Source organism: Mytilus edulis, chromosome 12, assembly GCF_963676685.1.
Source record: "Mytilus edulis chromosome 12, xbMytEdul2.2, whole genome shotgun sequence".
Classification (NCBI taxonomy): domain Eukaryota; kingdom Metazoa; phylum Mollusca; class Bivalvia; order Mytilida; family Mytilidae; genus Mytilus; species Mytilus edulis.
In genome coordinates, this window is record NC_092355.1 from 23244836 (window position 1) to 23262515 (window position 17680).

Genomic DNA, 17680 nt, shown 5'->3' on the forward strand with positions numbered 1-17680 from the left:
GTTTTTCTTTTTTTCTTATGTGCTTTGTCTGTATGGCTGTATGTGTCTCTTTGATACATATGACGTGACTCAGTACTTATTCATACCGTCATTTTGTAATTATGCTATTGTAAAAAAAGTGTATTCTTGTCTCTTGATTTTGATAACTTAAATGTGCTTTTTCTATATGCCTTTTTGTGTTTCTTTGATACATATGACGTGGCTGTGTATTGTATATATCGTCGTTGTTTTATTGTGCAATGGTAAATTTGTGTGTTCTTGTCTTTTAAATTTTTATGATGTGCTTTGGCTATATACCTTTTTGAGCTTATTTTTTACATATTTGTTTGTTTTTTGTCTGTTTGTTTGATTCAGACATCGTTGTAATTATAATGGAATTTGATACGACTGTCATACAAGTAAAAGGTTTAGCTAGCTTTAAAACCAGGTTTAATCCACCATTTTCTACATAAGAAAATGCCTATACCAAGTCAAGAATATGACAGTTGTTATCCATTCATTTGATGTGTTTGAGCTTTTGATTTTGCCATTTGATTAGGGACTTTTCATTTTGAATTTTCATTGGACTTCAGTTTTTTTTTGTGATTATATTTATTTTGAAAGGGGCATATAATTTTACAGCTATTTAATCATCACTCAAACAACAGTTTGGGATGATATGCAGAAACCAATTTAGACGCTAGATGAGGGAAATAGATTGTAGTTATGGTAGTAGGCTTTTGAAAAAACACCAAATATATGAAATAAAACAATTTGGGATGATATGCAGAAACTCATTTTGAGGCTAAACGAGGAAAATAGATTGTAGTCATGGTAGTAGGCTTTTGAACAAATACCAAAAATATGAAATAAAACAATTTTTGTTTTCTATTTGAATTTATTAAAATATGAGCACTAAATACTCTGGTCTAACAAAAAAGCATTAACGACTTATTACATAACATACACAATGTTAATGAGAAATAATAAAAGGTAAATTAATTCATTTCAAATTTATATCTATTCTTCCTAACTGCCAAGTTCTCACTAAGGTGAGTCATTGAGTCCTGAAAATCTGTCTGGACTCAACATGTTCAAAACTGGAGAGTCCAAAAATGCATCAAGATTGTAAAATGTCAACTGAGCATATATATTGCTTTTCTATAGCAAGAGTTTAAGACAAATCTTATTTTGGTTTCATCGCCTTGCTCTTTTAGGTCACAGAGACTGAAATAATAAATTATAAAGCAATAGTACATGTATATAATTTTTCTCACTCATGGACTCACCATGACAAAAAACTATGAGTCCCTAGACATGCATTTAAAAATCCAAAATGAGAACCCTACTTACTGTTCATGTTTTGATAAAATATCATTGTATACATCTTCTCCTATTCATCTGGCAGTAAATCAATTTGCTAACATGGCTACATCCTAGTTTATCAATAGTTGATGTACTTAGGTGAGGTTTTGGAATTTGTGTCAAATGTTTGGACTCCTTGGTGTTTTTCCATACAATACAATGGCAAATATTTTGACCCATAACACCCATTTATTTTTTCATATAAGACTTAATAGCTCATGAAAGGTCATTTATCAAATTTTTAGAAGTTTGTTGATTTTCTTTCTTTTATTTTGAGACCCAAATAAGAACCAATGCAATTATAAGGTAAAAGTCTGAGTTAGCCTTTTCCCGCCATATTTTAAATCTCAAATATCTCAAAAAGGAGGTCCATGACCTATCAATATTTTTGGCTTATTTGTATCGTTTATTGGTCCTCTACTAGCCTATAGTATCAATTTTAAATTCTTAATCTATTAATTTTCACCTAACCTCACCTAAGTACATCCTTAAGAAAGAATCAAATACAATCCAATCTTTTGGTATAACAACAGACAAAAGATTCCAAACTTTAAAGTCTTATGTTACTAGGCATTGAAAGATGCATTCTCAGAACATAAGATTTATCCAATCACAAAATTAATTCAATTATCAAGATACCAAATTTCTATCTGAAAGTGAATGGTTCTCTTTTCAGATGTTTTTTGTCAAAAATGAAAGTGTTCATCCTCAACCTTTATATATGTTATGTATTATAATCAAATACACTTTACATTTCAATATTATGAATGAACACTAATGCGGCCACTTTTATTTAAGACGGAAATCCTCTGAAATTTAACTAAAAATTCTAAATTTGTGAAGATTTCAGTAATTTAGCATGACTTACTGATGCTAGTCTCCGATATATATTCATTGTATTGTCAAAAACAGCCCATGTTCATGTAGCAGAAGCATTCTACTTTCCAATAAATAGCTAGAAGATTACATTTTCACAATTTTGTAAAACTGCTATATTTTGGGGCCAAAAAGGGGTCTTACTGAACCTACTCCTTTGACAAAAAGAAAATTATATGGTGGAATGACAGGCGAGTGATTTGTATATTATTAAAGAAATCACATAAATGCATGTTGCAATGGAAGAAATGTACATCGTCTTATCCTTTGAAAATCAACAATGACCTTACAAAAAGCCAATGGAAATGCCGCAATATTGTCTTGTGATACTCAACGAGCCAATCAAATTAAAGCAGATTATTGTATCACCCTCCATGCAGTGTGATATGAGAAATATCTATTCATGAAATAAATTGATAACAGGCCACAACCATATATATAGTATTTTTTCTCATAAAATTAATACTTTAAACAAACAAAACAAGGTTAAGAGGTTAAATATGCAGGATATAACAAGTGTAGAAATAAAGTCTATACAAATAAATATCATGATAAATGTAAATTGCTCAAAAATATAACTAGTGCAAATAAAATAACTCTACTAAATACAAAACTATTTATATATATATATATATATATATATATAACTATATGGGACTATTTAATTACATCACAGAAGGATATCATGATAAATCTAAGTAACAACAATTGTCGATTTTCAGACATTTCTGAACAGAGAAACAATAGAAAATCTAAATATTGATTCTAAAATATATATCACAATATATTTGAACAAAGGCTGCATTAATGAACTAAGATGTGAGCATCGTTATGGTGGTACATTACACTACAGGGAGATAACTCAGTAAAAAATTTCAAAATTATTGTGTTGTTAAATTGCTGTATATCTAATGAAATTTTTCTGATAAAGTGTGGCGATCAAGTTTTTTGAAATTTTCATATTTTTGTCAAAAGATCAAAGTAAATATATTTCAAAATTTTATATAAATCAAATGGGCCAAATAATTGAGTCAAGGTGTTTGATATCATCTTAATATAATTCATATGAATAAATAATAAAAATAAAATTTGAAAGACTAGCATTAAATATGTCTTTTATTAAATAAGAAGAAATAAGGTCTTACTGATATGTTATTTCTTAAAATTGTGTACTTTTATGGTGTAATTATGTATGTCCAAAAACTTATACAGTTTGCCTCATTAACTCAACACATTTTATTACACAGTAATAAAAGTAGTAAAGGAAACAGCTAAGCTAATAATACATAAAGTGAAAATAAAAATCTTGTTAAATGCAAGTTTGGACATGGTAATAAACAGTTAGCAATACAAGTGGAACATAATGAGAACGACATACTAACATTTGTATAAGATTGTCATCTTTCTTGTTGATGAATCTTTGAATTTTGAACCAATCAAATATTCTGTTACATCCATATCATACTTTTAACCAATCAAAAGTGTTTTTACAAATGCAACATTTATAATATTATACACAGTTTACTTCCATCTTGACACTGATTGTCTGATGGTATGGTTACCCTGGTTACAGTTGTTATTTGATTGGCAGGTGCCCTGATAATTCTGGGTGGAGCCTCTATGTGAGGTCTAGCTGGTGGATCCTTCAGAAGACTAAAGTCTTTGCCATGTTTGCTTGTATTTAATTCATCACTGAAAAACAGTTATAAAATATGGATTTAAAAAGCAATACTAGTAAATTATGGTTTTTCAATTCATTTGCAGTGAGAGGTTTAGCTATCTATAGACCAGGTTTAATCCACCATGTTCTGCTATAAGAAAATCCATGTACCAAGTAAGGAATATGACAGTTGTTACCCACTCTTTTGATATGTTTTACCTTTTAATTTTGTCATTTGATTAGGGACTTTCTGTTTTGAGTTTTCCTCAGAGTTCAGCATTTTTTTTCCTCCCCCATTCCCAACATTTAAAGGCGAGATAACCCTTAAAAATCTCATGTTACAAAGTGGGAATTATCAAGTGAACAGGTAAATAAAAGAAAACCTTGATAGAAATCATGTTTTCATGATCCCAGCAAAAAATGTGATTACATGTATTGAATCTTTCTTTAAATAATTTTAAAAGGGTAGTAAAAGCGTATACTGTAAATTCAGAAATTATTGTGTGCATTTATTATTGTGATTTTGTCATTTTAATATAAAATGTTATTTTAATTTTTGTGATATTTTGAAAAATGATGTTTAATTCACAAAAAATATTTCAACATGTGAGTTTGAATTATTGCGATTATAACCGTATCACATTTTTGCAATAATAAAAACATCGCAATAATTTCTAATTTTACAGTTTTTCTACTAGTAATATCATACCTGGCATTGGTTTTTATATCCATGTCAATATTTTCATTATTTTTCACAGTACACTTGGAATCTGATGAACACTGAAGTGGATCTCTTTGACCTTTAAACAAGGTGTTGTCATGGATCTGACCTTCAGAAATGGTTGTCATGATAATGGCTTTGTCTGATTTGGAATGAATTCTGTTCTTTACAACCTGAAATTCATATTTTTTTAAATATGTTATTCATATAACTGTATAACTAGAGACATTTTTTCCATGTGATTTGTGTCGTAACATTTCTAAGTATAATTCTACATGTAACTTAACATGATAGGTGTCACATGTTACTTAACATGAGAGGTGCCACATGTAACTTAACATGATAGGTGCCACATGTAACTTAACATGAGCGGTGCCACATGTTACTTAACATGAAAGGTGTCACATATAACTTAACATGATAGGTGCCACATGTTACTTAACATGAGAGGTGCCACATGTAACTTAACATGATAGGTGTCACATGTTACTTAACATGAGAGGTGCCACATGTAACTTAACATGATAGGTGCCACATGTAACTTAACATGAAAGGTGTCACATGTAACTTAACATGATAGGTGTCGCATGTTACTTAACATGAAAGGTGTCACATATAACTTAACATGATAGGTGCCACATGTAACTTAACATGAGAGGTGCCACATGTAATTTAACATTAGAGGTGCCACATGTAACTTAACATGATAGGTGCCACATGTAACTTAACATGATAGGTGTCACATGTTACATAACATGAAAGGTGTCGCATGTAACTTAACATGAAAGGTGTCACATGTAACTTAACATGATAGGTGCCACATGTAACTTAGCATGATAGGTGCCACATGTAACTTAGCATGATAGGTGCCACATGTAACTTAACATGAAAGGTGTCACATGTAACTTAACATGATAGGTGCCACATGTAACTTAGCATGATAGGTGCCACATGTAACTTAACATGAGAGGTGCCACATGTAATTTAACATTAGAGGTGCCACATGTAACTTAACATGATAGGTGCCACATGTAACTTAACATGATAGGTGTCACATGTTACTTAACATGAAAGGTGTCGCATGTAACTTAACATGAAAGGTGTCACATGTAACTTAACATGATAGGTGCCACATGTAACTTAGCATGATAGGTGCCACATGTAACTTAACATGAAAGGTGTCACATGTAACTTAACATGATAGGTGCCACATGTAACTTAGCATGATAGGTGCCAGATGTAATTTAACATAAAAGGTGTCACATGTAACTTAACATGATAGGTGTCACATGTAACTTAACATGATAGGTGCCACATGTAACTTAACATGATAGGTGCCACATGTAACTTAACATGATAGGTGCCACATGTAACTTAACATGAGCGGTGCCACATGTAACTTAACATGATAGGTGCCACATGTGACTTAACATGAAAGGTGTCACATGTAACTTAACATGATAGGTGTCACATGTAACTTAACATGATAGGTGCCACATGTAACTTAACATGATAGGTGCCACGTGTAACTTAACATGATAGGTGCCACATGTAACTTAACATGATAGGTGCCACATGTAACTTAACATGATAGGTGCCACATGTAACTTAACATGATAGGTGTCACATGTTACTTAACATGAAAGGTGTCACATATAACTTAACATGATAGGTGTCACATGTTACTTAACATGAGAAGTGCCACATGTAACTTAACATGATAGGTGCCACATGTAACTTAACATGATAGGTGCCACATGTAACTTAACATGATAGGTGCCACATGTAACTTAACATGATAGGTGTCACATGTAACTTAACATGATAGGTGCCACATGTAACTTAACATGATAGGTGCCACATGTAACTTAACATGATAGGTGCCACATGTAACTTAACATGAGCGGTGCCACATGTAACTTAACATGATAGGTGTCACATGTTACTTAACATGAAAGGTGTCACATATAACTTAACATGATAGGTGTCACATGTTACTTAACATGAGAGGTGCCACATGTAACTTAACATGATAGGTGTCACATGTTACTTAACATGAAAGGTGTCACATATAACTTAACATGATAGGTGTCTTATGTTACTTAACATGAGCGGTGCCACATGTAACATGAGAGGTGCCACATGTAACTTAACATGATAGGTGCCCCATGTAACTCAACATGAGAGGTGCCACATGTAATTTAACATTAGAGGTGCCACATGTAACTTACCATGAGAGGTGTCACATTTGACTTAACAGGAGGGAAGCCACAAATAACTTAACATGAGAGGTGCCACATATAACTTAACATAAAAGAGGCCACATATAACTAAACATGAAACCTGCCACATTTGACTTAACATGAGAGAGGCCACATGTAACTTAACATGAGAGATGCCACATGTAACTTAACATGAGAGGTGGCACATATACCTTAACATGAGACCTGCCACATTTGACTTAACAGAAGGGAAACCACATTTTACTTAACCTGAGAGATGCCACATGTAACTGAACATGAGAGAGGCCACATGTAACTAAACATGAGAGGTGCCAAATATAACTTAAATTGAGAGGTGCCACATTTAATTTAAAAGGAGGGAAGCCACATGTTACTTAAACTGAGAGGTGCCACATGTGACTTAACATGATAGGTGCACATGTAACTCAACATGAGAGGTGCCACATGTAATTTAACATTAGAGGTGCCACATGTAACTCAACATGAGAGGTGCCACATGTCATTTAACATTAAAGGTGCCACATGTAACTTAACATTGGTAAGGGCCACATGTAACTTAACATGAGAGATGGCACATATAACTTAACATGAGAGGTGCCACTTGTAACTTAACATGATAGGTGACACATGTAACTCAACATGAGAGGTGCCACATGTAATTTAACATTAGAGGTGCCACATGTAACTTAACATTGGAAGGTGCCACATGTAACTTAACATGAGAGGTGGCACATATAACTTAACATGAGAGGTGCCACATGTAACTTAACATGATAGGTGCACATGTAACTCAACATGAGAGATGCCACATGTAATTTAACATGATAGGTGCCACATGTAACATAACATGAGAGGTGGCTTATGTAACTTAACATGGTAGGTGCCACATGTAACTATACAGGAGAGATGCCACATGTAACATAACATAAGAGAGGCCACATGTAACTTAACATGAGAGGTGCCACATATAACTTTAAATGAAACCTGCCACATTTGACTTAACAGGAGGGAAGACACATGGTACTTAACTTTGGAGGTGCAACATGTAACTTAACATGAGAGAGGCCACATGTCACTTAACATGAGAGGTGCCACATATAACTTACCATGAGAGGTGTCACATTTGACTTAACAGGAGGGAAGCCACAAATAACTTAACATGAGAGGTGCCACATATAACTTAACATGAGAGGAGCCACATTTGAAATAACAGGAAGGAAGCCACATGTAACTTAACATGAGAGGTGCCACATGTGACTTAACAAGAGAGATGCCACATGTGACTGAATATGAGATGTGCCACATGTGACTTAATATGAGAGGAGCCACATGTGACTTAATATGAGAGGTGCCACATGTGACTTAATATGAGAGGTGCCACATGTGACTTAACAAGAGATATGCCACATGTGACTTAACATGAGAGGTACCACATGTGAAGCAGTATCTGCATTACCTTCATAAATACAATACCTTTTTAGATCTGTTTATCAAAGTCTTAAAGCTTATGAAACACTGTAAACCAACTTATTTTCGATTTTATTTTATTCTTGTTAATCCTTATTTACCTGTATAGTGGCAATTTTATTTACTGGTAGTGATTTTCAAATTTGCTTGATGTAGTTAAATAAGAAAACATTTCAGATGTCTGTGATCATTTATATTCACTTAATTCTTTACTCCCTTAAGAAGGGAAAATAAATCACTCACGAATATTAGTTTGTTTACAGTAAACTATTAATACAAAACTTCTGCTAAAGATAAAGTTATTTTGGTAACCTACCTTTACAGAGGGGTTTCTGTCTAGTTGTATTGCACTCCTCTGGTTACCAACCACATCATTGTCCTCAATTATGACCTCACACTGACTGATAATACCATGGTCTCTGTTGTCATATACACCATTGCCTTGGATTTTTATCTTAAATTGGAAAAAAATGAATTTATAGACTTTTGTTCACGTTGTCCACTTAAACTACTTATTATATACAATGTTAAATATTGGACTGAACAAGGTATACCAAAATAATACATCCTGAAAACAGTCATATAACTAGGTAGATATCTACTCTCTTTATTAAATTGAAACATAGATAATAATAAACCATTTTGCACTAAGACAGGAGAGTCTGTCTGAAGGGAGATACAGGGCTGCCAAGTCTCTCGCATTTAGTGTGAGACTCATGCATGTTCATGCTTTTTTGGTGGCAAAATCTATTGTTTTTTTCTCTTTGATCTTTTCAATTTTGGCCAAATCTCACGCATTTGCTTCATGAAAAGTTGGCAGAACTGGAGATAACCTTACCTTTCCTTGATTGTCTGTTATAATGCCATAACCACTATTACATGTAACACTATTATCTTTCACCAATACAGGAGAGTTAGTTTAAGGGGAGATAACCCTACCTTTCCTTGATTGTCTGTTATAATACCATTACCACTATTACATGTGACACTATTGTCTTTGACCAACACAGGAGAGTTCTGGTTCAGTAGCATACCATCCCTTCTATTACCATGGACAGCATTACACTGAATTACCAACTCATCACCAAAATTACTTTTTATTCCACAACCTGAAATTATGGTTTTCTTGACAGAGCTTTATAAATAAAGGCAACAGTAGTATACAGGTGTTCATAAGTCATAAATTGATTGAGAGAAAAGAAATCTGGGTAACAAACTAAACAGAGGGAAACACTTTATCTATTAGAGAACAAAAAAAGAACAACAGGAACACTGAAATGCAACAAAAACAAATGCAACATACATAGAAATGAACTCTTTGATAACAACTACCATATTCCTGACTTGGTACAAGACATTTTAAGAAAAAATGATGGGTTCAACCTGGTTTTATGGCTAGCCAAACCTCCTACTTTTGTGACAATGTTAAAATATTTCACTTAAATGACAACACTATGTGACAGCAATAAACATCTTCCATCAACAACAGACACCACAGGACATCTCCAACAGTGACGCACTTGTGTAATGAAAATGCAAACCTCTAAAAAAAAGTCTGCTTTAAAATTTCAGAAGCAGAAGAGGATTTGATTAGATTTTTTTCCTAATTAATGTTGTCACTCATATAAAAAAAAACTCAAACATTTACATTTTTCAGAAAAGCTTCCCTCTATGCTGGCTCACCAAATATTTCCTAGATTTTTATGCCCCATTTATGGGCATTATGTTTTCTGGTTTGTGCGTCCTTCCATCCGTCCGTCCGTCCGTCCCACTTCAGGTTAAAGTTTTTGGTCGAGGTAGTTTTTTATGAAGTTGAAGTCCAATCAATTTGAAACTTAGTAAACATGTTCCCTATGACATGATCTTTCTAATTTTAATGCCAAATTACAGATTTTATCCCATTTTCATGGTCCACTGAACATAGAAAATGATAGTGCAGATGGGGCATCCGTGTACTTAGGACACATTCTTGTTATAAATATTTAGTTCATGTGTTTGCTACTTATCCCCTTATTTGCCTGACTAATTAAGGCTTCTGAGCCCTATGTTATCCTTTAAACACCTCATAGCTATTTGTCCTTCATTACTGGACATTGCAAAGTAAATTTTAATGTCAGTGCTCACAAAAGAAAATGTCTGACGATACAAAAAAAGACTATTTTATTGTATGATGTCAATAGTTCAAGTGTCACAGATTCTCAAGTCATTTGTCGCAAATTCCCAAAAAGCAATAAGGTCTATTATTTTGATTTATCAATGCTTAAAATTGCTGTGTCAAGTAAGAAGACAGTTATGCTGAGTTTGTTGTAGTTTCTAATATTTATGGTTACTATTGTAGTATTTCCAAAATACATGTTTCATATTGATAAACCTTTAAATGTATCATATTACTCAAATAAATTTAAGGATGTTCACTTCTCTGTTTCAAAATTACAAGCTTTTTTAAATACGGTTATAAATTGATAATTCATAAATAAAGAAACTAAAAAAAGCAGAAAAAAAATTAAAGGTCTGTGTGCTTATATTTCCAATATGAGCCATTGAAACTTTAGTGGGATATGGTTCTCTCTAAATTTTTCATATTTTAACATTGACACCTTTTTTTCTTTCAAATACAATGAAAAAATAACAAGGATTTTATTAGATTTTCAAAAATGGCTTTTAAAACTATTTGTAATAAAATAATGAAAAGAAAAGTACGGGTTAGTGTGCAAATTGTTTTAATGGCAAGACATGGATAAAACCAGAGGATTCTGAATATTAGCTGAAACACATTCATTTACATGAAAAGCGAACATCCTTAATTGGAGGTCATATTTTCAAGACTTTTTCCTTATCGTTAAATTAGCAAAAAAACAAACGCATCATAAATTTTTTCCATTTAACAGTATTTCATGTAAACTAATTCATGTAAAATAAATTTGGGAGACAAATTGTGTTTTGTTGAGTTTACCATTATTGTGGTATATGCTGTTATATTCCACAGTGGCTCTGGTACACATTCTCCGTGGTGGTGGCTGTTCATCATTAAATAACTGCCACATCTGCATGCTACGCTGACTCGTCATTTCTCCTATGTCAACATTCATTGTCTCCCCTTCATGGGACAAATCCTGATTAAAAAAGTAAATAATTGTAAATAAACAAACAAAAAACATGTATGTGTGTTACATGTATTCAAAACTGACCATTATCAAGTGGGTCTCATTGGGGTCTAAGCGTGATGCGGGATTGCTGATTTTCATGAGCAGACATTTCAACCAACAACTGTAGCTTTCTTAGCCTCCAGCACTTTGTAGTAAGCATATTTTGTACTACTTTATGTGTCATACTTTATTTCATTGTGTGGTCATCCTTTTGTCAGCTGGGCTTTGCAAATTTTGACTGTGTGTTTTACTTTTAGGACAAATGGTCAAAAGAGTAAAAGGGAGAGGTGTGAGTCCACATTAAATTGGTTCAACACCACCACATCAAGTTAGGCTATCTGCCCCGTATATTTTTTATTCTTGTCTTTGTGTGGTTCCTTGTATTTTTCTATTCCTGTTCCTTTTGTTGCATAATCAAAATTTCTTTAAATTTTTTTTACATTATAAAAGTTTGAGACCTTTAAACAATTTTCTTGGGTATATTCATAAGTTGTTTTTTGATGTAGCCATGGATACTCACAGTTTTGTTTACAAAGGTGATTCCATTACTTCCATTGTTGTTAATCTGGTTCCCATGGATCATAGGCTGACAAGCAGTAGTAACCCAGACTCCACACCCAGAATTCCCTGTGGTGATATAGATGGATGTTAGATTGTCATGTGGAGTGAAATGAAATTTGAAATAACTAATGACATGATTCTCTATATTTATAAAAAAGAAGATGTGGTATGATTGCCAATGAGACAACTATCCACAAAAGACCAAAATGACACAGACATTAACAACTATAGGTCACCATACGGCCTTCAACAATGAGCAAAGCCCATACCACATAGTCAGCTATAAAAGGCCCCGATAAGACAATGTAAAACAATTCAAACGAGGAAAACTAACGGCCTTATTTATGTAAAAAAATGAACGAAAACCAAATATGTAACACATAAACAAACGACAACCACTGCATTACAGGCTCCTGACTTTGGACAGGCACATACATAAATAATGTCGCGGGGTTAAACGTACATTGTTAGAACTCAAATCTTTGGTGGGTTCCAAATCTATGGCAAATATGATGTCATGTTATACCAAATCTTTGTCATATTTTTATATATACCTTCATCTGGAATGGTGTTCAAATCTATTGGTTCCACAATCATTAGCGGGGGCGACAATGTTATATGGCGATATTATATGCTACTCTTTTCCCCAGAAAATCACGCAATTTAAAGATATGCCATAGATTTTGAGAAAACAAAAATCTGTTTGACGTTTAATGTCACATTTGCCATAGATAAGGAATCTGCCATAGATTTGAGTCCTTCATATAAACAGGAGAAATTTTTCAGGACCATAAAATAAGTTTAGTCTTAGATGCATGATTTTTTTATTAGTTGTAAGTGGCTTTGAACTAGCTGTCAGATAACTGTGAGTACTCTCAGATCTGTTCATTGTGTCTTTTTGTGTCGGGATGTATAAGTACAGGGCCACGTCCACTTGTATTTTTGTCCATCTGCAGAGTTAAGCCTTTTTCAACTGATTTTTATAGTTCGTTCTTATGTTGTACTGTTATATCACTGTCCCAGGTTAAGGGCAGGGTAAAGATCCCGCTAACATGTTTAACCCCGCCATATTTATATGTAAGTATGTGCCTGTCCCAAGTCATATGCATTTAATTCAGTGGTTGTCGTTTGTTTATGTGTTACATATTTGTTTTTCATTCATTTTTTTAACATAAATAAGGCCATTAGTTTTCTCGTTTGAATTGTTTTACATTGTCTTATTGGGGCCTTTTATAGCTGACTATGTGGTATGGGCTTTGCTCATTGTTGAAGGACGTACAGTGACCTATAGTTGTTAATGTCTGTGTCATTTTGGTCTTTTGTGGATAGTTGTCTCATTGGCAATCATACCACATCTTCTTTTTTATATTATACCAATTTCTTATAATTAATGTGATGCTATACTTCTTCAACAATACCGCTGAATGAAATGGTATCTAAAAATGTAAAACTAAACTGATTTAATATGTTTTTCTATGCTACTTTTTTCATTGATTCCATAGTTCTTAGAAAGTTCTAACCAAATGATTTTTACTGTAAATATTTTTGAAAAGACTTCCTTTAAAACTCTCTTGATGTTCTTACTAGATAAAACATTGCTTGTCTTTGACCTTTCTCTGAACCACAATACTGTGAATTCATTTATTTTCGTGGATGTCAATTTTCGTGGATTGCTGAAAACTTGCATATTCGAGGATATTTGATTTCGTGGTTTTGCCAATCTCTGTATACAAAGTCTATTGAAAATATGCTATTCGTTGAACATTTTAATTCGTGGTTCACCTATACCCACGAAACCCAAATAAATTGGTATCCAACGAAAAATAATGAATCCACAATACTACTTACAACAGCTGTGATTCCTTACCTGATATCATATTATTTTATATGCTGCCCTTTCCTTTCTCTCTATCCTTACCTGATACCCCATTATTTTCTATGCTGCCCTTTCCTTTCTCTCTATCTTTACCTGATATCACATTATTTTCTATGCTGCCCTTTCCTTTCTCTCTATCCTTACCTGATATCACATTATTTTCTATGCTGCCCTTTCCTTTCTCTCTATCCTTACCTGATATCACATTATTTTCTATGCTGCCCTTTCCTTTCTCTCCAATAACAACACCATCAGACAGACCGTTACAGATGATATTCTGGACTATAACTGGGTCACCTCCGTGTCGTATGTCTACACCTCCCCAATGGTTCTCAGATATAACATTGTCTTTAAAAAAAGAAGAAAATAATAAGGACAAAAATTAATAAACAGCTGTGCACGCTTGAATGATACTTCTTTTGTTTTGTGTGTGAAGTTTTATGCAATATCAATAGTTTCTGAGATAGGACCTGACATGTGAGTACCCCCTTTTTTTTTACAAAAAAACTAATAACTCTAAAGTAAAATTTTTAATCATCACCAAAAAGTATACAGGTCTTGAGATTAATATAACTAAGAAGTGTGTAAAGTTTTAAGCAAAAGTCATAAATCGTTTTTGAGACACAGCGCAACATGTAAACCCCCCCCCCCCCCCTCCCCCCTGTTTTAGTTATAAAAACCTGTAACTCAAAAAGTTTAAATCCTATTTTCACCAAAAAGTATATAGATAGTTTGACCATCATAAGAAACAGCTATGTTAAGTTTCATGAAATTTGGATAAGTGGTTCTAAAGTTACGGTGCCAAATGTGAACGCGAGACAGACAGACAGACGGATGTATAAAAACACATGCTTTCAATTTTAATACAATTTACAAATTGTGCTTGATGGTGTTTTCCACCATCTAGTCAGAAAAAAACATTAACAAAAGCACAGAACTCTAAGATAAATTCAAAGCTTAAGGGAGTTCGCTTCTCAGTTTCAAAATACAGTCGACTCTCGTTATGTCGAAGTCAGCCGGACCAGAGAAATATTTCGAGATACACGTAGTTCGACTCAAACGAACACCGGAAGTTCAACAATCTAAGGGACACAACTCTTGCTTAGCTTGGTAAAACTAAAATAAATCCGGGTGAATATGGCAAGGAGATCGATATTCTAGTATCAGATCGATGTATTTGTATGTCACAGTCTTTTATTATTATAATGAGTAAATGACATAATTTTTACTTATTCAATTGTTTTAATTTAAAACAAGAGAGTAATTTCCAATCGATAGTTTCGTTATTCAGTGGGTTTTCGCTGACAAAATTGTTTATTCTCGGATACAAGAGATTTAAGAAAAATTTGATTTCTATTAATTTTGTTTTATCTCACTTTTTCTTCTCAAAAGAAAATATAAAAAGATTGAAGACGCCGTTTGAGTAGTTTATAGGTGATCATCAACAGAAGCCATAATCCTCACTTTATACACATCCAAGCTCATTAGTGTAAATAACAAATTAATTGTTTTGTAAACATTTTAAATACTGTTTCATGAACATTAACAATGTATCACTAATTATTCATCAAAATTCTATAAAAGATAATCTTAGGTAAACACTCATGGAAATAGCATGTCATAAATCAATACAGTGGTCAGTGACCGGAAATTTAATTACACGTGCATTGTCAGATTAACTATTCAATCCATTTAAATCCCGGAGATCATGTTTTGACATATGTGTATTAGTTCGAGATAAAAAATGAATTTTTAATGCTTTTGTTAACCTTGGGACCGTAAATTTAGTTCGACTCAATCGAAATTTCGACTCATCCAATTTCGACTCATCAGGAGTCAAATTACATACTTTTGTATGGAATAAAGTTCGGGACCACGTGAAAACTTCGACTCATTCGAAATTTCGAGTCAACCGATTTCGAGACAACGAAAAATCTGACAAAAAACCCAAAACATGAAAACAAACTACCTTAAGAAGTTAAAGAATACGAAATTAGACAAAATTAAATGCTTGACTTTGTAGATAAATTGTAATTTTTACTTTAATTTTTCCTTTAATGATCTTTCTCTGTGATAAATCTGTCAACTCAAACCACTTTACTGAGATAGTTTTTCACTATTGAGTAAAGACAGACATTGTGAGTTTCTCAGCTGTCAAAGGGAGTGTGATCTAAAAAAAGATCTAAAAAAAACTTTCTTCCCATTAATGAACCATAGAAGGTCTATAAAAATCAGAAATGTTGTCCCATGTCATTTATTAGTTAATAAAATTTATGGATGTTATCAGACATTTTTAAGAAATAATAAACTTCTTTTAGATAAACACATGTTGAGTTGATGAGAACTTTTGATGAATTAATTAATAGTGGGTTGCTTATCTTCCAGTTGAAAAGATTGAAAATGGATGAATGAAAATGGACCTCAGCAAATGTGATAAATAGTTTTACCCTAGTACCTTAATCCAATTTGAATTAGAATAAAATGCTTCGCCAAGCACAGCCTGGTACAACCACAGAGATCAAACCCTTGATTGTGGTTAAATTTTTTACATAATATAGGTTTCTGACACCAAATAAATGAGGTCAGAGACTATAAGAATTTGTAGTATTGTCTGATATAATCAATATAAAAAAAAAAAAAATTAGAAGAAAAATATATAATGCAAAACAATCGAAACAAAATCCCCACTCCAAAAAATTTACCCCCCTCCCCCTTCAAGTAATGACCCACAAACTCAACCCAGCCATCCCTTTGTGATGAAACCATGTTGTACAAATTCAGATAGCTGCATACATTTAAACACAAGTTATTGTCTGGAAATTAGAAAAATGCTTCTTTTTGGCCCCTAATTCCTTAACGTTTAGGGCAATTACCACCAAACTCAATTTAAGTCTTCCTTTGGAGATATGAAACCTTGTAGTATAATTTCAAAAAAATCCATACACTTACACAAAATTATTGTCAGAAAACTATAAAAAAAGCTTATTTTATTCCTAAACTGGTGGTACCACAACCCCCAAAATCAATCCTAACCTTCCTTTTGTGGCATTGAACCTTCTGGAAAATTCCCTAGAGATCCATTAACTTAAACTAAAGTTATTGTCTGGAAACTAAATGTGTCTTTGGACAATGCAGATGACAACGACATGATACCATTGAACGAACCCAAATATTTTTTGGCGATCGATCGTATAAAAACTGTCAATAGAGCTTACTAATTCATACTTTTAAAGGGTTTAAAAAGGATATTAAAATTACAAAAGAGGGCTGCTAGATTAATACTAGAAACAGACCCATTCGCTCCTTCTGCACCCTTATTCAAACATTTAAACTGGATGACAGTTGAACAGAGAATAAAATATCATAAGTTAGTGATGACATTTAAGTGCATTAAAAATGATGCCCCATCATATCTTACTAACAAGTTTCATTATGTTTCAGACAGAAATCCATACCCCTTGAGAAATGCTGTTCAAGGAAACCTCATACTCCCTAAACCAAAAACAGAATTGTTCAAAAAATCTTTTATGTATTCTGGACCATTCTTGTGGAATAATTTGCCAATACCGTTAAGAAATATTACAAATGTTAATTCTTTCAAATACAAAATAACAGATCATTTATTGAAATCAACCTAGCTGTATCAATAATATTAAAAACTGATCATGTCATTATGTTTATTTTTTTTCATCACATTTTATCAAGTTGTATTAAACATTATTATCATACTTGACTTTTTATACTAATGTATGCAATGTATATGTTTGCATTTTGTTTGATTTCTCA

At 32.9% G+C, this 17680-nt stretch overlaps 1 protein-coding gene across 2 annotated transcripts in view; it reads right to left on the bottom strand.

The window, feature by feature from the left end:
- Nucleotides 1-3182: 3182 nt before the first annotated feature.
- The window catches only part of LOC139498065 (F-box only protein 10-like), a 29052-nt gene continuing 14554 nt past the window's right edge, over nt 3183-17680 (bottom strand). For both annotated transcript variants that reach the window (XM_071286366.1, XM_071286367.1), the window contains exons 10-16: nt 14090-14242; nt 11978-12084; nt 11265-11424; nt 9251-9420; nt 8628-8765; nt 4590-4774; nt 3183-3912 (exon numbers count right to left, since the gene is read on the bottom strand). In XM_071286366.1, the coding sequence (XP_071142467.1) occupies nt 3723-3912; nt 4590-4774; nt 8628-8765; nt 9251-9420; nt 11265-11424; nt 11978-12084; nt 14090-14242 (1103 nt within the window). In that variant the 3' untranslated portion in view covers nt 3183-3722. The remainder of the gene's footprint in view (nt 3913-4589; nt 4775-8627; nt 8766-9250; nt 9421-11264; nt 11425-11977; nt 12085-14089; nt 14243-17680) is intronic.